Source organism: Haemorhous mexicanus, chromosome 1, assembly GCF_027477595.1.
Source record: "Haemorhous mexicanus isolate bHaeMex1 chromosome 1, bHaeMex1.pri, whole genome shotgun sequence".
NCBI classification, from domain to species: domain Eukaryota; kingdom Metazoa; phylum Chordata; class Aves; order Passeriformes; family Fringillidae; genus Haemorhous; species Haemorhous mexicanus.
Window position 1 is genome coordinate 12,245,236 of NC_082341.1, and position 23,445 is coordinate 12,268,680.

Here is a 23,445-nt window from a genome sequence, read left to right on the forward strand (position 1 = left end):
ACCTCTCCAGAACAAATGATATGAAATGGAGGTGCAGTCTTGCAGTAACAATCACATTAACTATTTATTCCGCTGAGGCAAACGATGAGTCAAGAGCAGCTTTTCAGATATGGAAGAACTCCTAGTTTCTACTGCCAAAATTATTTTCCCAACAGGGCTTGCCTTCCACAAAGTGACCTGACCCAAAGGTGTTTGCACCCGTGACCAGGTGTGACTCAAGACAAAGCAGCAACATAGTACTTGACATTGTTTGGTGTGTAGGACTTGGAAAGAAGAAAGATGAAAACAGACACGTGATGCTGATAAGAATTTCTTTTTATGTTATTCCAATAAAAAATACATTCATACAGAAATATAACAATCTTGCAAAAAACAATTTCAAATAAAATCTTGTAAAACAAAATTTTTACAAAAATCTTACAAAGAGATTCTTTAGATAACAGGGTGCTTCAAAAACAAAAAAAGAAATTTCACTAATAGAAACTTTTTCTTCTTAAATTTCAAGCAAAAATGTTTTATTTTTTTTATTTTTCAGCTTGATTGAGGCTCAGTTATCACCTGAACAAAATGTACTTGCTTATTAAGAAAATTACAGGCATTTGACATATGGCACACAGCCCCACCCCATCCACACAAGTCTGATGGTATTTCACAATTGAGACAAGCCAGTGCAAGTTATTTTTTTGTTTGGGGTTGGTTTGTTTGTTTTTAATTTTTTTTTTTAATTTCTTCTTTATAAGAATTACGGCTAAGCCAAGGACAATGCAAACAAGGAGTTAAAAATACAAGAAAACCCAATCGTAAATAGAAATTCATTTTCTGGAATTTTTTTTTCTGTTTGGGGGAAGAAAAAAAAAAAAAGTGCATTTTCAGGCAATTTAAACCAAAAATGAAATGAGAATGATTTAAGCCTGTGTGTTCCATAGAACCAGATCACTTGCATATACTTTTTTTAAACCACTTATCTACATACATTTCCAGGAAGATATACCAAAATATTAGCAGAGTAAGCAAGACTGATAATTAATAGTAAAAGAAACAGGTCACATGTTTCATTGCATCAACTGTAGTGAGCTGGTTTAAAAAAAACAAAACAAAACAAAACTGGTTTTGGACAGACTATTCCTACTCTAGGAAAAAACAGTCTTTATTTTAGCTGAACTATGTAAAATTAGAGCTTAACCACCACAACGACTAGCTCACAGGTCCTCCAGTAAGCTGGAAGGCCAAAACCCGAGTGTACTTCTTCTGCACACAGCTAATATTCTTTTAGCATGCCAAAATTCGGTTCATATCATTCTTAAATGGCCACAGATACGCTATTCCAGACAACCTAATAACTACAAAACACAGTCAGCAGTCTGAGAAGGACTGAATGCCAACAAAGCCTTTAGCATACCATTAAGCTAAAGGTAAAGCCTCTAAAAATGCTAGATTTTAATTAACTGTATCTTTCATTTCTTTGTCTCCTTAATGACCATATTGCAGGGAAGAAGGGGGAAGAGGGAATATTTTGATGGGCTGTGGCATTTTCTAGCTATGTGTTCTAATTCTTTTCCTTTTAAAAAAAATATTTATATATTATCTATATATATACACACATACACAGACTGTACACACAAATATACATACACAATTATTTTTCTGCCCACTTTTAAAAAAAAAGTAATATAGTTTCTTTCTGTATGACCAACAGATAGCTAGATATATAGATGTGAAACTTGTGCCTTTTAAGCAAATACATCTTTTAATACTTCTGTATCTTTAATATGTATGAAAACTTGACATATTAAGTACAGTTGGGGTGTGTATATACACAGTTGTTGTGCAAGGTCAATATAAAAAAAGTCTCAAGGTGGCAGAACTGGTCAGGTATTCAATTGGCATATGCATTATACTGTAACACAGTCAAATTGTCTAAGTTAAACAAATACTGTACTGACATGAATGACTTTTCTCTATATTTGTCTTTGTGAAGGAGGACCCTGGAAGTAACCTTTTTTTCCCCTCATATTATACATTTGATACAGTACAATGCCAGGTGAAAAGAGAGCCTTAATAAAGCATGCATCACCCATACCCCTGTATAAGACCCCCTGCAAGAGAAGGTCACTTGCATAAGGCACCATTATTAAGGTCAACAGTGCATTAACAGCTAGAAAACCAGAAGTTAGTCCTCAAGGCATAAATAAGAGAAAAATTAGCTGCATGAGAAAAATCAGTTTCTAACCAATAGTGGTTTTATCCACCCAACAAAAAAATTATTCATGTTCCATACATTATGTAACATTAGACCAATTGTATTTTAGCTGCTCTTAACTGGAATCAAAACTGCAGTCCTGATTAAAGAATGGAAAAGCATATAGTTCCCCAGAACCATGCAATAACCTTTGTATTATAATGAAAAGTTATAGTTGTGTTACATTTGTAAATACACAGCTTATACAATGGATTACAAATGAGCTCTGTAGCAAGTAAAACAAGCTACTTGACACATTGCACGTTTAATAGCTGCACCAGACACCTAAAGCTCCTCTCACACAGGAACAGGGAGGTTCCCCATTTCCATTCTGGCATCCTGACTCTTTTTATTCCCCCCTTTCCCCCTCTCAGGTTTTCCCTCTAAAAAGGTGCAGACACCCCTCCCCCCACCCCTTGGAAATGATTGGTGGTCGTCCCATCTCACGAGATATTCCTCACATACAAGACATTCAGACTATTTTTTTTCTCTTACAGTTATAAAACAACCACAAGAAAAAAAATGTGCCTCAGCATACAGTCATCAAGAGATCCTCATCGCATACAGTCGCCCAATCATTAACATTCTCAGTGCACATGCTCACGGCAAAGGCTTAGGAGCCACTCAGAAGGTTAGATACCAGTGTATGAGTCCAGGAAACCCCAAACATCACGCACCGCGGTTGCTATGCCGTTCTTACATGACTTATTAGCCCTCAAAAGACCTTCAAGGAAGTGAGGTCCTGGAGGCAACTGGGTAGGGTGCAAAATGGCATGCTTTGGCTGGAACACGCATCCCTCCGCTCAAGGCTCTTCAACCTTGACGCCTCTTAGCCCGCAGGATTCACCTCTTGACCCACTCAGAGGTGTCTCTTCATGTGAAGGGCCAGGTGGTCAGACCTGGAAAAACACCTGCAAGGCAAGAGCGAGGCTGCGCGTTAGCCCGCGGCCGCCGGAACGCGATGCGCAACGCGCACGCGGGGCTCAGGCACCTCCCCTTGCTCTGCTGCTCCAAAACACAGCTGGTGGAGGAGGGACTTGGCATTCCCGGGACACACGGGGGTACTCAAGGTGTCTGTGGGCACCCAGGAGCTCTGCAGAAGGGTGGTTGCACTGCAGACTTCTCAACACTCATCTGCAAGATCAGGCTACAAACCACTTCCCAACAATTTGTAAAATGGAAGGGTTTTTCCAGCCTAAATATGCAATAGCTCCTTAAACTACCAGACACGGTGGTGTTCCCAAATAATTCCTATGAAAAGCAGCCTAGACTGACTTTCCAACAAGCATTAAAAATAACTATTTAAAAGGGTGCATTTCAACCACATACCTGTCACAGTGACTACATTTAAAAGGCTTGGCACCAGTGTGCTTTCTGAAGTGTCTGGTTAATTCATCACTTCTTGCAAAACGCCACTCACACCCTTCCCATGAACATCTGTAAGGCTTTTCCCCTACAAAGAAAGCAGATTACATGTTAGTCATGACTTCATTCAAAGACAGGTGCCATCATTTTCTATGTAAACCTCCTTCACTCCTCCAAAGACAGACAATTTTATTCAACCTATCTGAATGCTTCAGAACACGCAAGCAAAGAAGGCTCACAAAATTCATCCACATGATTCCTACTTGTCTTGCTGCAACAGCACATCAAATAATCTCATTCTCACAAAAAATAATAATGAAAAAAAGTGATTAAACAGGCTCCCAGGAAACAAAGGAATCCAGCCCTCTACCATTCCTGTTCATCCGTAATGGCAGGCTTACTCCCAAACAGGTACCATTCACCTCACAAAGGTGATTAAAGACAGCACAGCCAGGCTCCAAAATGCAATTAGACTACTGTATTGCATCAAAGTCCTCTGTCACTCACTCATCTGCATAACATGCAACCTCCTTTCTGCTGAGCCACTTATTCTTGGAAAAACCTGCATACCACTTTGAACACTGCTATTTCAGCATTCAAGAAATACCACTTCCATTCACAGGAACGTTCTCAACCAGACAGCACCAGAATACCAGTTCTGCAATACTTCTGAGCCTGGCGGCTATTTATGTCTGCTCAACAACCACGGTTTCAGAGGAAATAGTTTTTTTCTTTTGAAATAATCCTGTTTTATCTGACTTCTGCACGACAATGGGAGCATCAGAGCTTGCTCAGACTTCCCATAAAAGCCACAAAATGTTAAGCTCATGAATCAAAATAGAATCTTCTCCCTGAATTCTCTTTCCCACATCTTAAGGGGAAAAAATAAAAAAGCCAACCATCCATATAGGTGTTTGGATTGGTACACCAAGAACACCATGCCAGTTCCTCACATTAAGACATGCCTACTGAGCCAAGGCACAGCTCTACATACCTAACTGCTGTCATAAAACGATGTCAAATGATAATGCTCAAACAAGCACATCAGCAGGCTACTTCAACCATAAAATATTTATAAAAGCCCTGAAGTGTCTATCTTCCTCACTTTCTTTCCCAATTACACACAGGATTGTTATTTTTAGTTCAGGTTTCATAAAAATAAAATGCTGTTGCTCAGTAATTTGGGATCAAATTATACAGTAGATCATACATTTAAGTCCAATTGGGCAGATGTGTCAGAAGGACAACAACACACTGTGGCTTTCCAAGATTTTTTGCTGATAACAATGGCACCCATAAGTGTTAAATGAGTTACAAATATAGCTAGACTTAATATAATCAAGGCCTTGGTATGTCTGGTAAAATAGACCCAATGTGGACAGAAGCATAAAGACAAGTTCTTACAGTATTTAGTGATCTGACTGATTTTTAGATATACATCCTTTTTTTTTTAACAAAAAAAAAAAAATAGTCCTAGCTCAAGTTTGCTTTATAAATAATTGTCAAGAAAGGCCTGGCACCTATTTTGGCTGGACCTTTGCTCCTGAAGACCACGTGCTGCTGCAGCTTCCCAGCTAGTGCCTGCTTAGACGAGTGGCTCCTATTTGCTATGACAGCAGCCTAATCCACCAGCAAATGCCCTGGCTCATGATGGGAATGAGGAAGTGATGTCATCCACGGTAAGCCTCTGCTGCTATTACATCATCTCTCCAAACCTGGGCTACCACCCAGTGATTGAGTAACGCTGTGACACCACCACCACCACCACCACCACCATGGGATATTCCCTACAGCAGTTGCCAGGTCTTAATAAGCATAGGGTTACTAACCTGTATGAGTGCGCTGATGTGCTTTCAGATGTGAACTTTTGGTGTAAACTTTCCTGCACCCGTTAAAATGACACCTGTGAACACGCCTTCTGCCATCGGGCGAGGTGTCACCAGCGGAGGGTGTACCTTTCTCTGCAGTCTTTCCAGTGGTACCGGTACGGATTTTCCCCGGTGAATGCAACTCACCCGGCGTACAATTCCATATCTGGGAAGAAGGCTCCTTGCTCAGCTCAGGAGATGAAGGGGGAGTGGAGGTGACAGATGAACTCAAGTTTCCTGAACTGGCTAAAACATCACTTATAGGGTCAGAGGTAAACTTTGTCGTGGGTGAGAGCTCCTCAGAGCTGTCTGAAGATTCGCTGCTCACGTCAGAATTCAAACTGTTGGTCTCTAAGTTCTGACTAGCAAGATTGTCCTCTTTTGGGACACATGTGTTCTTCAGTTCAGATTCCTCCTTTTTCTCACGTGCCAGAATAATTTTGGTCCAGAGATCCTCTTGGCTATCAAATTTGATTTCAGATGCAGAAACATAACAGGGTTCACTCTGAAGATACCGTTCCAGCTCCAGACATGTCTAGGTGAAAGAGAAGGAAAAAAACAGAGAAAAGTTACAGGCCTGCTTAAAAATAAACCAAATTATTTTACACTTCAAAAGGCATGCAGGAATGTAGTACGTTCGATTTGAGGTTTCTGGGTTCAAAACAAATTAAAGGCTCCTCAAGCCGTAACTAGGTGACTGTTACGATGAAAAGAAGTCAGTTTTCAAGACCTGGGCAAGAGTTCAAACACACAGCTGAAGGTGCAAGTCAGCTTTGGTTTCCAAAATAGCATTCTAATGACTCAGTTAAATTATCATCACTCTCATCGTAAAATCTGTGTTTTCAGCAGGCTGATGTTGAAAAGGACCGTAGAGAACCACAACATAAAACTACACTTCGCTCTTGCACCTTGACTAATTTCAAGTTATTTTGTATCTCTCTCACACAAACATGAGGCTGAAAAGACCCAACTGAATACAATGTGCTCTGACACCCAGCTAAAACCCAAACCCTGTGTCAGAAAACAAAGCCACATTTCAGCATGGCTGCGGAGCTGCCGGCCTGTCTTCTGGGGACATCAATGGAGCAGCAGACATCCTCCCATTTCCTGTGCATGAGAACACAGCACACTCGACTTTCAAAGAATGTCCTTTCCAAGCACACTGGCATGCACACCACATAAGCCAAACTGCTCCCATGCGTGTTCAGAGGAACATGGAGAACTTCAACAACAGAGGAGAGGGGAGGAAAAAAGTTCCAGAATAGAAATGTTCTGTTCTATAGGATGCGAAATGGGAAATTACTCTGAGGTCCTGCTGGGAGTCCCACAATGAACAAGAACTTTATCTACTGGCCAAGAGTGCAACTGTATGAGTCATCTCTTTCTTTCACGCAATGCCAAAGGAGACTTCCTTTTAAAACCACGACCATCTGCCAAGAAAGTACTCTGCAAATGTACATGTAACAGTACATGGACAACTTCCCCCCAAACACATTCCCCTGACTCCATGACAGAAAACAAAACAAAAAACAAAACCACCCTAAATGGGTGAAACTGTGGGTTTCAATTTCATTTCACCCTGCTGACTTTCTAGCCGTCTTTCAGAGAACAGGAAAAAAAGGGGGGAAAAAAGGGAACGTGAACTGTTATGGCAACAAGCTGATGTTTCGGGATTATTCTTTCCACTATAGGAAATTATCCATATGGAAGCTTTACACAGAAAACGGACACACCAAGTTTCCAAACCAAACACTACTCATTTTAGCAAGATCATCTTTTCCAAGCCCAGTAGCAAAACCCGGTCCCAAATGCCACACATTCCCCTCACAGCCCCTTTCCATCTGCCCATGAGCAGAGCCGCCATGGGAGCAGCCTCCTTTCTCCCCCAGCACTGCTCCAGTAAACTGGGTCACATGCTCCGGTCAGGCTCCGAGTGTAGGCAAAAATTGGACAGAAATATCAGAACCACAAACAATCCCCAAAACCAAACCCACTGTTGCACACGGTATTTATGTATTTGTCTATAATTAGGGAACTGGGTTGCAATGCTTTTAAAAACAAGAAGGGTTTCTACAGGGACAGCACAATAGTGCTTTGATTTTCCGTGAAAACAAGCAAAAAAAGCATTTATTAAGATCTTGTTAAACTTTCATATTCCCGGCTAATTTAAATTCCTCATTAGGTAGATTAGTAATGGGGAGCAGAGTGAAGCTCTCCGAGTTTAAATGCCTCTGAAGGCTACTGGGAACGAGGGCTGGCGCTTCGCCAAGAGCCCGAATGCCTGAAGGAAACTACTTAGCTCCATTTCAATCACGTACTATGGAGCTGCCGCTCTGAAAGGGGAGCGGGGGGAGGGAGAAGGGGAAAAAAAAAAAAAGTCATTGCAGACAATTAGTAGGCATGTGAAGGTTGTAACACTTTGCATTTCAACCTTCTGGGAAAGGCTCCTCCGTCCTTCTGCAAAGCCAGCAGGTATCCGATCCGGTGACCGGGCTGAGCAGCCCCCGCCGGGCAGCGAGAGGAGCGCCGGCCCCGCTCCCCCGAGCCCCGCGGGGCTGTCAGACCCGGGCGTCCCGCTGCTCGGCTCGCAGTAAAGAGAGGAAGGGGGCAAAAAAAAAATGGGCAAAAAAATATGTCCATTAAAGGGAAGAAGCCTCCGTTCTTCTCCCTTCCCGGCCACGGCAATTAGCACAAGGGGATCGCTGTCATATGACTGACAACTCACGGGCTCGACAAAGCTCCCTGCGCTGGGAACAGCCGCGCTCTGTACATGTACATACACATGCACACACACAGACACAGCGTGCCGGTACTCCTGGAGGGCTTTTTCCCCGTCTTCGCCAGAACAAAAACAATGATAATATACATTTGTAGGAAAAAAAAATTAAAGAAAATAAAACAAAAAAAAACCACCAGCAGAAAAAAAAAAAACTACCAAAAACAAAAACCACAGCACAGGGCGCAAAGCAGCCCTTGGCCAAGGCAGGGAGCTCGGATGACAAGACCCAGCTGTGGAGTCTGGACCTGGTACAAGCGCAAAACTTTTGCCAGGACTCGGTGTGGAGCGAGCGGCGGCTCCGTGCGGCCGCGGAGCGGAGCGGGCGCTGACAGCCCCCGGCAGCGCCGGCGGTAAACAGGGAGAGACGGGGATGCGCAGCTCCTTCCATCCGCCTCGGGACTGTTCCCCCCAGACAGCCGTCTGCTCAAAGCCGAAACACCTGCTTCAAAACATCTCTACACATTTGTGCTGAATTCTCCCCAAACTCCTCGCTGACACTTGGGCTTGATTTTTTTTTTTTTGCCTTTTTTTTTCTTTTTCTTTCTTAAATCCGCTTATCCTTTAATACGGCTTAAAAGAAAAATCCCCGACAACAACAACAACATCGACATCCTCGTTTACCTGTTGCCAATATTCCTCCAGGGACGGCAAGGCTGAGAAGTAACCCGTGTCGTGCACAATCTGGAGTTCCTGGAAGATGCTGCACATTGGGAGAACATCCATGTCTCAAGTTGCAACAACAAAGTCAGTGCTGGTTACCAAAAATACAGATGCCTCCTTTATGTGCAGGGGTTGCGGGGTGTGTGCGGGGGGGTGTCAACCTCTGCTCTCAGTTTCCAAGCCCCCCCCCCCTTCCTCCAGAGATGAAAAAAAGAAAAAAAAATAAAATTGTATATATAGAGATATATATTAATTCCTTGAGGAGCTCGGGGAGGAAAAAAGACCCAAAGTTTCATGCAAAGTTTAATCGCACAGCAGGGCAGGACGTCTCCCGGGGCGGGCGCGCGGCTGTCCCCCCTCCCGCGGCCGGCGGACCTGGCGCAGGAGCGGCCCCAATATTTGCAAACACGGCGCGGACTCTGCGAGCGGAGCCCCCCGCAAAACTTCCCTATTCAAAGCTCTGCCCGGCCGCGCCGCCGCCCCGCCCCCGCGCCCGCCCCCGCCCCGCGTGATCCCGGCGCGCCGCCCGCCGCCGCCGCCCAATCCCCGCCGCGCGCCCCGCGACCCGCGTGCCGATGACGTCAGAGCCGCCCAATCGTCGCGCGGCAGACATCGCGGCTCCTCCTGGCGTGACCGAGCCTGGCCGTGACGGCTCCCGCCATTGGCCCGATTCGAAATTCGCTCCCTCCTGATTGGCCGGCCCGGCGGCAGGCTATTTTTAGCAGGGTATATAAAGCGGGGAAGCAGCAGCGGCTGTTTTTTTTTTCCGAAGGGGCGGTGTGTGCGCGCGGAGCGGCCGCGCGGGGGAGGGGAGCGGCGAGCGCGGCGCTGCCGGCGGCGGCCGCGGAGGGCGCTGCGGAGCCGGGCCGGGGCTGTGCTGGGCATGAGCCGGGGCGTCCCGTCGTGTCCGTCTGTCCGGGGGTAACCGTGACCCCCCCGGGCCTGAGCAAGGGTGTCCCATCGTGTCCGTCTGTCTGGGGGTAACCGTGATCCCTTGGGCCTGAAAAAGGGTGTCCCGCTTGTCCGGGAGTAACCGTGGCCCCTCGGGCCTGTGACCCCCGCTCGGGTCTGCACAGGGCTGTCCCGTCTGACGGGCATAATCGTGACCCCCCCCAACCCCCCACAGCAGCTTCCCGCTGAGGCTGCGTTGTGCTTTCCAGTGAGCAGGAGGGTTTGGATGTTTCTGTCCTTCCTTGGTCCTCCTGGGGAGGCCTCAAGGACACCTTGGACGGGAATTGGGTCCCGAAGCAGACCTGGATGATGGTCCCGCGCTGAGAGCTTTGCACGGATGAATGACGCAGCGGATGCTCCTGGCCAGCACCATCCGACGCTGCCTCTCCCGATTCCACCTCAGCACAGATAGTTATTTGTGTTGATGGAGTGTCAGCTTTTTTAAGACTAGACTTGTCAATGATAGGAATGTCTTAATATAATTTAAGAAACTGTGGTCATTAGCTTTCCAAAGGAGTGTCCAGTACATAGAACAAACAGTCCTAATGTGTTTTTGGGTTTTTTTTAAAGGACTTTTAATTTTCTGCTGCTGTTTCCATCATAATCTCAGCCTTATTCTTTCCATTTCCCCACTTTTTCTCTGTATCTGTTGCTGGTTGCCTACAAATGGTAACTGGAGTGTTTAATGTGTATATCTTCTGCCTACTGCCTTCTGTGAGCTGGTGACTGCAGGTGTGAAAATGTCAGTCTAACTTTCCATCCCTGGGCCCCTCATAAACTATTAATATGGTGATTCCTTAAACAAACAGCTGGTGTTCATGGTTGGTTTTCCTGTGTCTATGGAAAAAAAAGTATAAGGTCAATTAGAGCATTATTTTATGTTTAGCAAAACAAGGCGATGCTGAAGACACAAAACTTCTAAATCCAGATAATTATGCACACTTGGTTGAATCAGTAATTCTTTACTTGTTTCACATGGCCAAACATGTAAATATATATCCAAAATTGCCTTGCAGGCAACAGATAGTGCAGGTCGTTTTGTGTCTACTTCGGGCCAAAATGAGATCCTTTTCTGAAGAAAAATGCAGAAGGAAAAAAAAAATAAAGGCCCTCTTAGGTAGATGAATTATATACCTTATTTGAGCCTACTTTTAGTTCTGTGGGGTAAAATATTTTTTGGCCTGAAATGTGGTGTGGGCTCCAGTCAAATATAACCTGGTAACATAACTCTGGGAATCATTAGTGTTTTTTTAACTGCCCAGCTCTCTGTTTAGACAAGATTTTATTTTCAAATATAGTGACAGTAAATGCAACTATCTGCTCTTTCTATTTTACACTTGCCCCCTTTTTAGCTGTGTGTCATGTCAGAGAAATCTGGGCTTGTCAGAGGCTGGATGAGATTGGCTCTGCCCACGTGGAGTTTGAGGCATAATGATCTTATTTTGTATGGGCAGTATTTCCCAGTGAAGGACAACTGGAAACAGCAGATGTAAATTGATGGAGATGAAAAAGTCCTTAAATGAAATGCCTCTTTACTTTAATAAGTAAGGTTTTCTGCACTGCTGTCAGTCTGTGATTGGTTGAGTGGGACGAAGAATCCTGTAGGAAAAAATGAACCAAATCAAAGAAAACTATGGCACAGATGTGACTATTGTGCAGTTAAAACTGTTTTAGGTTATATTCTGATTAAATGCTGGCTTTCATTAGGCAATTACCAATGGACAAAAGAAAATTGACATATGTGTCTCTGGATGAGTTCTAGATTGTGACTGTACTAAGAAATTTTAATTTCAAGTATTATAAAAGCATCAATAGAACTAAAGGTCAAACCCAGATAAGAAAGAATGGGTAAGAAAACAGAGTGAAGAAAACAGACAAAGTGTTTTTACCCAGTATGTATTTAATCAGGAATTAAAATGAAATGGTGAGTCAAAAGCATGCTGTGGTTTAGGAGACAGTTCCGTGGAACACAAGCTGAAGGGAAACTACTGGCACTAACAGCAGCCATGTGGAACAAAGGGATGGCGTGTGAGTTGAAGGGAATTTATTGTAGTCTTTGGAGGATAATAAACATTAGGACAAATTTTAATAGGCCCCAAAATGAAAGAAAATCAAAGAATGAGCTAGTAAAGATATGTGAAGATATAATTTAGTCCCTAATGACTTTATTCAAGCTATACAAAGAAGTTAAATTTCAAATATCCACTTTATACTACTGGGATTTTTTCGATCATGAGCCAGGATGAAATTTACCTTGAAAACCTTAAAAGAAAACATGTTCTAACTTTAAAAAATCCAGAGCAAAATCAGCCGGTCCTCTGGGACTGCACAACTTTATTTAGATGTGCCAACGAAGGACAAAGACCCTGATTTAGAGCAGAAGCCTCTTCATTTATGTATGTGGAGTGTGTGTACTGACTGTGTGTACCCACTGCTAGTGAGTTAGGAAGGAGCACAGCTACCAATTCCTTGGATGATTTTCTTGTCACTGCCATACCCTTAATTCATGGTGGATGCCCTTGATTACATAGAGGCAGTCACATACTTACTTCCAATTCTGTAAATGTTCCCCATGTTCTTAGCTCTGTATGATCAATACCACTTCAAAAAGTAGCAAAAATTCGTTTAAATTTTATAGGATTTCTCCAAATGTCAGAGCTTTGCCTGTGAAGTTTCAAAATGGCTTTTTAGTAGGACTGTCCACAATTTAGAAGCAGCCAATTTACCACTTTAAGGCTGCTATTTTACAAATATGTGCAGGAAAAAAAGCCCTGTGTGCCTTTTTTTTTTTTTCCTTTCTTTTTGCTTCATTAATTTTAGCAAGGTTCAGTCTGAAAAGCTGTATTGCCACATGACATACCCCACCACTTCTCCGTAGTAACTGCTTTTGTCAGGAATGGTAGACTGTTCCTGGAAAATCTGCTCTCCTAAGTAGCAGGTGACAGACGGTGTTTTCCAGGTGGGCTGAGCTCCACATGAGGCAGGGGGAGCACCTGTTCTGTTCTTAGAATATTCATGCATTTTTAGAGGACACATCAAGTTGGACTGCATTGTATTCAGTGCTGAGAGTAAGAGGAGGAGAAAACTTCCTGAAAATGGTCTGTGTACAGCCAGATGTAGGGAGGTTAGATGAAATAGGCAGGAATCAACAGCTTTTGGTTTGATTAGGATGAATGGACTTTATTTGGGATAAAAAGCAAGAGAGGGTGTCAATTGCATGAAAGCATTGTCAGATAGCAGAGAACCCTACTTGAAACTATCTTCTTCCAAGGTGGCAAGTTGCTAAATTGAAAACTAGTATGCAATGTGATTCTACCACAGATAAAGTAAATGCTCTTTGAGTATGTATAAATAGAGCTGTAATGAGTAGGCAAGCAAGTGGGGTGATTCCTGATCTGTCACTCTGGCAGAGTTACAGACTTATATTTCAGACCATAAACTAGACTAAAACTACGAAACGGTAAATTAATTTAAAAGATATAATCATAAAAACACAGTAAGGAAGAATTTAGGTAAATGTTATGTGAACTTGTTTAGTAGACAGAAAACAGGAGAGGTGATGTGGTTCCCTACAAATACTGGTAAAAAATTAACCAGAATGAAGGGGAAGAAATGGTTGTCATTAGCTAATGTGAACAGAACATGAATCAATGACCCCCAGCTGAGTCAGAGGTGGTGTGTTATGTGGTTTTTGTCATTCAGATTCATTGGTTTTTGGTTTTGTTTTTTTTCTTTCTCTTCAGATAGAGCTCACAGCTATGTGATTTCTACAGTTTGCCTGCTACAGAGCCTGGTAGTTCATGCTTTTAAACTCCTGTTTTCACTTTGGTTCTCCTAGAGGTGCCTAAACAGTCAATGAGAAGGCAGTGCACTGGTTTGTGGCTCCCATCAGCACCCAGAAACAGCATGAGAGTAAAAGGTGTCAACAGATAATCCTTTTTCAGGCAGATGTATTGAAGAATGTCTTCCTTAAGTGTCCTTAATTTGCCTCACCTTGAAGGCAATTACATTTTTCCATTTCCATAACCAGCACTGGAAAGGTGATTCTGTCTCTTGCTACTGTAGTTACGAGTGACGATCCTGTAGTGACCTAGTTGCAAGCAGGTTATTAAATCTGTTTTCTCATGTACCCGTGTTGTCTTTATGTTTTAAATAGGTCTTTTTTTCCTCCCCGATGCTTAGCTGCTGGATGCATTTATGAACAAAATATCCATTCACTTTTCAGCTCTTTCTTCTGTGACTGTATTAGGACAGAATTAGACCTTGTTTCCAAAAGAGCCTCAGTTTAGCAGTCTGCTTAATAGTACACAAGAGTGTTAGTAATAGGAGTTATAAGTCCTAACTGAATGGGAGTTTCATGGGGTTTAATATAAAAAAATATCATGTATGGTTTTCTAAAGTATTTAAAAGCACTCATCCTGTATAGGGTAAATAAAAATTGAACTCATAAAAAGTTAACTGTTTTCATTTTTGTGACATCTGAACTTTAGGATGACTACTTTTCAAGCAGTGCACAAAATCTTCCATGATGTAAAAAATCTTCTATTCTTTAAAAAAAAAAAAAAGGCAAAGTTAGCCTTCCCAACATTTCTTTGTGAATATGAGTAATCTGTATAAAGAAAAGCACACATCCTTTGCAAAGCATCTTTACGAAATATGGGGTTTAGGGTGAACAGCCTCATAAGTAGCAAATTGGAACAACTGGGGTTTGGCTAACAAGTTCCTTGGTTGCTTTTAGGAAGTTTACTATGAATTTGCTATGATTAATGATTTAAAAAGCAGCTTGAGCTAAGAAAAAAAAATAAAACACCTGTGTCAGTGGGCATTTTTTCATTTTCATATGACCAGTTTTCAGTTCTTGGTGCTGCTAATTAGCGAGTATTATTTAATAGAGCATTAAGCTGGGAAACTTAATTCAGAACAATTTTGGAAGCTGTGAGAAAGGAACCCAATAAGAACCAGTCATTTGTGAAGCGAGAGACTGGAGGACTAATGATTGTTAAAAATAGCTGGGCTGTCTCACTAGCTGCTTGTAAGTCTTAGTAAAAGTACATAGAATTAGATTGTAGCTGCAAACTTTCATAGGAGAATGCAAGGAAGTATTTCTAAGCAGTGATGCCAATTAGACAGAGGGCTGGCTGGCTGGCTGGGGAGGTTGTGAAACTGCCTTTTCTGGGAATTAGTCATGGCAAGACTAGACAAGGAGTTGTGGGGAAGCCCCAGCCAAGAATGGCAGACCTTTGCTTGGAATGAACTGCATGTCCCAGGATAGCTTTTCCAGCTTGTAACGTCTCTGCTCTGACTGCACGTGAAGTGCATTGTATGGGTTGTAAGTTTTGTAAAGGGTTTTAAGGGTTTCTCTGTGTCACAGTACTCCTTTCTGTGGTGAATGGGAGAGAAAAAAAATGGCTATTGCTACATCAATAGGGAGCTTTTCTCTTAATGGGGTATGGGATGAACCTTTTGCCCCTGGCAACTTGATTTTTCATGGCACGGGAGAGCAATCTCATTGTGTCCCTCCTTATGAGAAGTGGGAGTCAGTGCTGATTCACCCCCCCACCATTATGGGCAAAATTAGATACAGGGTCTGATATGCACGTGTCCATATGTACATATTTGAGAGCAAAATGAACTGTGGCCTTCTTTGGGACACAAGGAAATAAACACAGTCATTAAAGAGTCAGCACCGTTACCACATAGTGAACCTTTACTCACTGTTCCCACCTATTGTTATTTGAAATACCCCATTTCCTGTTTTCTGTAACTGTTGCCAATGGTCAGGATTCAGATCTCATTCACATCAGAGTAACTCTGGTAGCTTTGGGACATCAACAGGGAAAAGGAAGTGAAAAGCAAGTGACTATGATGAAGTAACCCTGAGTTTCCACTGAAGTGCTCAGGGTTTAGTCCCAGTCAGTGCCAGAGCTCAGCCTGGCGTGTAGGAATTCAGGGAAATTGCTGTTTGCTGTGTAAGCCCCCATCAATACACTCACACTGTTGTCATTACTGCTATTGTGCACTAGGATGACAGCAAAAATAAAATAAAAATACTTACTCTGTACGTATCTGAGATAAATGGGCATATATAACATATAAGCATACGTAATAGCTAGTAACTTCATTCATGGAGGCTTCTTGGGTCCTCATTATGAGACTGTGAAGTCATAAGAAAATTTTAAATGATTATGTAAAAAGTATTTTTCCTGAGTTTTTATATTTCAGCCTGGTTAGAAAAAAAAAAAAAAAAACAAAAAAAACACCAAAATCAACCCCCCCCCCCAAACCAAAACAAAAAACACCAACCAGCCAACCAACCAACCAACCAAACAAAACCCAAACAAAAACCCAACCAACAAAACTCCCCACCCTTTGTTCAAAGTGTGGGAGAAAGGATTTTTTATCTGAATTCCATAACAAGGAAGCAAAACCACACACATAACTGAAGGATCAGACCCACAAAGATACTCAGTCGACTCTCAGTTATTTTTCTCTGCATAGAAATTTACTGGAAATGTAAATGCCAGTAAAGCATTGTGAGTCCTTGGCTAGTATTATCTCTGGGTCTCAGTTCCCTAACTTTACAGAAGGGATACTACTTCCTTCCTTCATTCTATGCCAAATGTAAGCTCTGGCCCAAAATCACAAAAGGGACATTATGGCAGAGCCAAGAAATTAACTCAGATCTTCTGAGTCCTAATCCAGGCTTGATATCATAAACTCATCTTTCATTTGCTTTTGAATAACAACCAAAGTATTAACCTTATTCCTATACATCTGCAACCTGATAGAGTTCTTATCTGTGGTGGTCATTGTGTATCCTGCTGGCAATTTCACAGCCTTTTAAAGCTTTTTCCTCCTGAATACTTTTTTCCTTTCCCCAAGAGATAGGCAGCTTCCTTCAAGACTTCCCCAGCAAAGCTTGCCTGTCTTTCTTTGGTGGTGTGTGCTGTGTGATCTTCACCTGGTGCAGAAATAATCTATGATTGTTTTTTAGTTACATGTTGATGTTCTCTGCCATCCTTACCTGTTATTTGCATCTAATCATTCTCCCTCAAAAGTATGTGAACTTTTTTTAGGAAATGTCCTAGAAGTTTTTTGTGAAATGAAAATGCTTTGCTTTAAAATGAGCCCTTTTTGGAGTTTAAATGCTAAAGGCAACATGCTTTTTTCAGGGAAAATTAAGTTAGTAAGCACACAGAGAAGCCAAAATCTTTCTTTCTCCATCTTTTTCATTCTCTTGCAGTTTAGGAAATTTATTTAAGTGGGGTCTTTTTAAAATCTCATTTGACATTCATCTGGAAATCATGAATTTCAAAGGCATGATAGAAATCAAAAGTTGTATTCAAAGCAAATAAATTGTCTTGTTGTTTTAACTGGAGGGAGAAAATTTTTAACCACCTGATCTTTTTGGTATCATCTGATTTAATAGGCAATCACACTTTTGTTTTACAGAATGCTGATGGTATCTTTGACATAATTGTGTGTGTGTATTGTAAATTTGGATGTAAATGTTCTAGTTTTAATAGAAGTAAGAAGTGCTTTCTCATTCTTTTTAAGTGTGGTCATTACAAATGCCTTCAGTACAGTAAAACCTTTAAGAGTTTTTCTGATTTTTTGGGTCTTGTCCACTTGGAAACTAATCCATGAAAATGAACGTGGAAATAACTTGATCAAAACATTACACACATGGAAATTGTTAGACACCCATCCTGCACATGTGAGTTGCTAAACATTTACTCAGTGGTAACCCAAACTATGCAATAGTCAAACAAATTGGCATAAGATGCTGTGGTGGTTTTGCACTACACTATGCCTACAGAAGCGGTCATGCTAGGAAAAAAGCATGAAATTTATACTTTTGTAGTTATTATTCTTCATTGTCTATATTGTGATAGCATCTAAATGCGTCATCAGTGCTGAATGCTATTGGGCTAGATGTGGAAAGAACAAACACTAAGTGACAGTCCCCATCCCAAAAGGATTAGTTAAATATGATTTTAATTAGGACTGATTGGTCCCTTTACGAAGTGTATTTCTGCCACTAACTATTTCAACATACAACATATTAATTACGACTGCATTTTTCCCAGTTTCATCCACAGCTGATCTCAGGGATGTGATTTAGGGGCAGGATGTAACATGGCAGTTTCCCATCTTTCCAGGGGTCCCAGCTGAGCTGAGTCATGTAGCAATGGGAATGGAAAGGAGGAGTAGGAAGGAGCTGGCCCTGCCACTGCCTGAGTTGGTGATGCTCTGTTTTGCTGTGTTTGAATGCTTGGTTTTTGATAAGAGCTGCTGGACTCATGAACTGGAGGCCTCATGGTGCTAGCCAAGCTGTAAATGCATCCACACAGCCAATCTCTTGCCTGTTTTTGGAAAAAAGATAACAGACAAAGCAGGGTAAAAGGGAGCTACACTGTTCTTAATTTGCAGAGTAGTAGATCTGAAACACCAAAAGTTTGTCTACACTGGGAGATTTCCACTGCTGTGAGATTCTCAGTGGAAATGTTTCCTGCTCACTGACAAGCAGTGTCTGTGTCCAGATGAACAGATGGCTTTTGCTTCACTGTGATTCATGGTTGTTATAGGGTGGGAAAGTCCTCTAAAGTTAGAGCTTTAGAGGTTTCTATCCTTTGCTCCTTTGTGCTGTTGCTGGGCCCAAAGCACTATGGAATTGCTCTCCAGCTTTTGGCTGATGTTCATAGTGTTATTTTTTAGTGACATGGGCAGCAACTGTTGAAAAGGCCGTGTTTCTTTTAGGGAGGTTGTCTCATCATTTGAAAGGAGATATTCCTCAACATGATCACAGGGGAGAAGTTGTAGAAGGAAAAAGAATAACTAGTCAGAGTGTTGTGGGGAAGAGTGAGGGAAGTGAAACACAAAAATGTTGGGCATTCTCCTTGCAAGTAAAAACTTCTTATCTGAATGTTTAAAAATATAAGCACACAATGGTGCATGTGTACAGATAATTAAAATACCATCAATCCCCTACCTCCAAGAACTGTAACTCAGAGCATGTTGTGTCTTGGCACTTTAGTAAAGTATCAGACAATGCTATAGATGCTGCTCATAAATTAAATGACACAAAAATCAAAAATACAAAAAAGTACAATTAAATGTAAATAAGGTCTCCTGGAGGTTTTTCTGAAATAGAAACACTGCTTGCTCAAGGAAAATTCCTTTTAATCCAGTAGCTTTCTATCTTCCCAAATCCCTGTGGGATGAAAAGATGAGCCTTGTGACATGCTTGGAAGGTTAATGAATGTGGACTCTAAACACAGTCTCAGGAAATACTTCTTATTCAAAATATGTTATGGAAAGTGTTTAAAAAAGGGCACTAGTATGAGCTCTTCTGTGACTTATAAGAATAGTTCTACACAGAGAGTAAAAACAATTTTTTTTATTCTCTACTTCCTATGCCATTGAAATGCAGTACTGTGACTATCATCCACAGGTAAATAGCTCCTGCAAACACTAAACTCAGCTGGTTTCATGCAGCCCAGCTTTGTCAGAGAGCAGCATTCAGCAACAGCTCTTAGAGCTGAATAACCATTGGGGTAGCTTCAGGTAGAGGCCCAGCACCCACCAGGAGCTTAATCTGCACACAGCCAAAGGGCAAGACACCTGCCACAGCCCCTTCAGCCGGAATAAGTGGTTGTGCTTGTCTGGCCAAGGAAAGAGGTCTTTGCCAGGACTGTTATTGAACCTGCAAGGTGCATCCTGGGCTCCAGCAGTGACTCCAAGCACAGCCCTCCCATCTCAGACTGTAACCCCAACCAGTCCTTTCTAATCCATTCCATTGCTTCCGACAGTGTTTCCATGTTGTTTTATTATTTTTTTTTTCAGTCTTGAGACGCATCCATGTATCCATCACCCATGCTTCAGTCTTGAAATGGCATGTGGAACATTCCTTTTCATACCAGGAGGCTGAAGTAGGACAGAGATAGATAAGTACTCAATATGTGTAATGCTTTTATCCATCATAATCTCAGTGGATATATTTTTATTTCAATATAATTGCAATAGTACAGATTATTTACACAAAATTTCTAGAGCAATAATTTCTTTGTCAAATGACTTTTCTTTGAAAATTCAATAGAATGTCAACTCTCAATATATTTGATTACTTGTAAAATTCCCTTTTTCCCTGGCCTCTCAAAAGTTCTTCATGTGCCCGACTGTATCTGACACTCACACAACTGCTTAAAAATTTAACCTTTATTTTTAATTCTAAGACTATTTCCCTGGAGACACGTGAATAGATGAGAGTCTGAATTCTAACATGAAAATAAATAGGCCATCACTGGATTTTTACATTTCAAGAAATCCTGAAATGGCAACCACCTGGTCAATAACTGTCCAAACCTGACACTGACACACCTGTGATATAAGAAAATATGAAGTTTTAGACCAGTATCATGAATTTTAAGCCTAACAAATAAAATTTGGGATTTATTTAATGTATCTGTTGGATGTTGGTTTTAGTATTACAGGAGATCATCTGGATTCTTTTCATGTTTTAATATTACCTCAATCAGATTAAAAATACAGAATTATGATCCTTCTGCTGCCTTCCCAAAAGACTTCTCTGGTGTCTAATTTAGATTTCATTAGGCTAACATATATCATTAATTAGACATTTCCCTGATAAAAGAATAGATTTTCTCTTATCAAGAGAAAATCGATAGATTTTTCTCGAGGGAACTCTGACAGATCTAATTTTCCTGGACTTCATGAAAGAATTTGAACTGATATTGCATGTAGAATTATTATTAATATTTCCATTCCATATCCTGGCAGGCGAGAGAAGTAGGAATGTAGTGATGAAATATACTGGTGGCACAAACCTGGGAGACGTTGTCAATACAGAGATGGATTGTACTGTAGCACCACAGGAAAAGAAATGGCCTTGAGGGCTGGGGTAATACCAGCTGAAAGGGAAAACCAGTCTAAATTCAGGGTCATGCACTTATGTACCAAACCCAAGGATTTATTTTGCACTGTAGGAAATCATCAGTTTGTCTTGACAGAAGAACAAATAGGCCATTTAATCACTGATCAGGAGATCACCTGATCATGAGATCAGGAAGAATTTCATCCAGTGGAAGGAAGGTAAATGAAGTCGTGGGGTGCAAAAGGCATTTCCTGAGTTAGATGCTAATGTGCAAAATCCTAAGTTGCATCATCTGGAACCCCATATCTAACGGGAAATACACTGCATTAACAAGTAGCAGAGAAGGGTGATGTGGCCTAGAGACCTTTTGTTGAGAGAAAGAGAAATACAAAATTATGCTCATTCAAGTAAAGAGAGATTTTGTCCTCTGAATCAAGAGGAAGAAATATCAGAGAGGAAGAACATTAATAAACATGACAGGCAAAAGAAGAGTTGCATAGAAGTAGTTATGCAAAGGTTCTGATTGGAAACTAGGATGTTTTATGTATTTTGTTTAGACTGGAAAATCTTGTAGTAGGGGTAGTGGAATGAAAATCTCATTATTAGCAGTAAAAGAAGGCAGCTCTACTGGATCAAGTGAGTGCTGTATCAGTTTCTGTATTCTCTGTACCATCATGATAAAATTTATGCAGAAATGCCAGAAATTCAACTCAGAACTCGTAATGAAGGAGTAGATTCACATTCTCCCTTTAACATAACAAGGACAAAAGCTAGTGGCAATATTTTAAGGGAGGGAGAGTTTGTGAGGTTATGTGCTTCCTGCAGTCTATTCCTCTAGTCCATTTACTACTACTTTAGACACTACATCTGTGCCTTAAAAAAAATCTGTTCATAGATCTGATGTCCATGAATTTAAGTTTTGTTTGTTTCTCCGGTGTTATTTTATCAATGGTTGTCTGTTTTCAGGGTTTAGGCTTTATATGTGGATATGTCCCCTCCACTCATCTCACATGTTGCAGCTCTGAGCAGCCAAAAAATTTACCCTTACTGGACTCTTGTGATTGCATGTGTCACCCTTGTGTCATCATGGAAATCCTCTACTATGGGACCCTTTTAATATTAAGATATGTTTAGCTTCTTAGGAGCAAAATATTATGTTTCTATAGCATAGAAACCAGTATTCAGATGGCATCACAAGTTCTTTAGTCACTAAGCAATATTTGAAACAAATAAATATGCATTCATTTTTTAGGATACATAGCAGACATATTTCAGCCTTTAAATAGGCTTTTTGCCTTTTGAAATAACCATTCAACTAGAGTTGTTATCTCAGTTCTCACTTTCAAGCTCTATCAAGAAGCAAGGAGCAGAGGTGACTGCCTGGCAGCTGCACGGTGCACAACAGGAAGCAGGGGAAGTTTGGTGCAGATTGCAGCGCCGCTGTTCGAGAGACAGGCGCGATTGTCCCTGCGTGAGTTTCAGATAGCAGAGCTGGAGGCAGATCTGAGCTGGCATTACTCACCTCCAACACACCTCAGGCTTTCAGACTCTCCCCTGGGAGTGGATGTTCCATTGTCTGGCATCTTCTCTTCAACAAGGCTGCTCTTGTCGTCAGGGTGACTGTTCTCCATCATCGCTGGCATTTTGCCTGTGCTGCCACGTGTCCTTGGATGTCATGTTTCCTATCCTTATTGTTTGTGAGATTCAGATAGTCATAAAGAACTCAGGAAATGTCTTTCTGGGAACCCCCAAATATTTTTAAAGGCCTGTTTGGTTTTTGTAACTTTCCTCACTCATACATTTTTGCTTAGATTTTCCAAATAAGGTTTGCTTTCCTTTTTTGTCTATAATATGTCACATTTCTCAAATCAAAGCTGCAAGTGCTTTCACAAACAGGCAGAAGTGTTGTCTGCCTTCACTTCTGTTAGTAGAATATCTCTGTTGCAATAATTTTAACAAGAAGTGCATTGAATTTATTGAACTTATTCAAAAACCGTGTTTATGACCATTGTAGTGCTGGCTCGGCAGCTTCTCACTCTTCAAAGATGGAAACACATTACTGTTGTTAAGAACTGTACAATGATTGCTCTTTCCCCATTTTGTGGCTAACAGGAAATATGTTTAAACTGTGGCATGAGAAGAGACAGCTCAGAAGAGGAATTGGAGCAGAAAAGCCTGTTGCATAAATGGTACAATTTTATAGTATTGAGTAAATGTTTATAATCTGTAGTGGTAAGTTTACAATTCATGACAAAACTGCAAGCATATGATTTTTTTTTTTTTTTCTTGAGGACAAGGATTAATAGTTGAAATCCTATTTGTACTGGCACGAGATTCATGTTTGCAATTGACATCCAGAGGTTCTGGTAGGTGCTGGACTTGTGGCTCATTGGTTAGACAATATTGAACACAATTTTAACCTTTTCCAGGCATGCACAGCCTCAGATCACAATCACATTAAGAACTGAGGAAAGGGATGACTTGATGTCTTTAAAAGTCAGTTCAGTATCCTGAGCTTTAGTTTGTCAATAAATCTCATGAATTCTGCATGTAGGCTGGGAAGGGTGAAGAATGTTTTTGAGCTTTCAGATTTAACAGTGCAGCACAGCTGCATCCCAGGTCTCTGTTAGCATTCCTGGATCCTACTTTGAGCTGTGTTTTTGCTAGTGCACATTGCTGGGTCATGTTA

The 23,445-nt window shown here is 41.4% G+C and overlaps 1 protein-coding gene and 1 long non-coding RNA gene across 2 annotated transcripts; both read right to left on the reverse strand.

Annotated features, from left to right (window-relative positions):
- Positions 1-297: 297 nt before the first annotated feature.
- KLF6 (KLF transcription factor 6) lies at positions 298-9,382 on the reverse strand. Its single transcript, XM_059840084.1, has 4 exons — positions 8,873-9,382; positions 5,434-6,007; positions 3,569-3,692; positions 298-3,150 (listed from the first exon to the last, which is right to left on the reverse strand). Exons 1-4 carry the CDS (start codon positions 8,972-8,974, stop codon positions 3,099-3,101), a joined length of 852 nt encoding a protein of 283 aa, XP_059696067.1. The 5' UTR covers positions 8,975-9,382; the 3' UTR covers positions 298-3,098.
- Positions 9,383-19,247: 9,865 nt separating this feature from the next.
- LOC132339441 (uncharacterized) lies at positions 19,248-22,823 on the reverse strand. The gene is made up of 2 exons (XR_009489646.1): positions 22,279-22,823; positions 19,248-19,789 (listed from the first exon to the last, which is right to left on the reverse strand). It is a non-coding gene; the product is annotated as an uncharacterized LOC132339441 (long non-coding RNA).
- Between the last annotated feature and the right edge of the window lie 622 nt (positions 22,824-23,445).

Coding starts and splice junctions, on each gene's coding strand:
- KLF6 (XM_059840084.1), bottom strand. CDS start 8,974: ATGGATGTTCTCCCAATGTGCAGCATCTTCCAGGAACTCCAGATTGTG. Junction 6,008..8,872: donor TGGAGGAATATTGGCAACAG/GTAAACGAGGAT, acceptor TCTTTCACCTAG/ACATGTCTGGAGCTGGAACG. Junction 3,151..3,568: donor AAATGTAGTCACTGTGACAG/GTATGTGGTTGA, acceptor CTTGCCTTGCAG/GTGTTTTTCCAGGTCTGACC.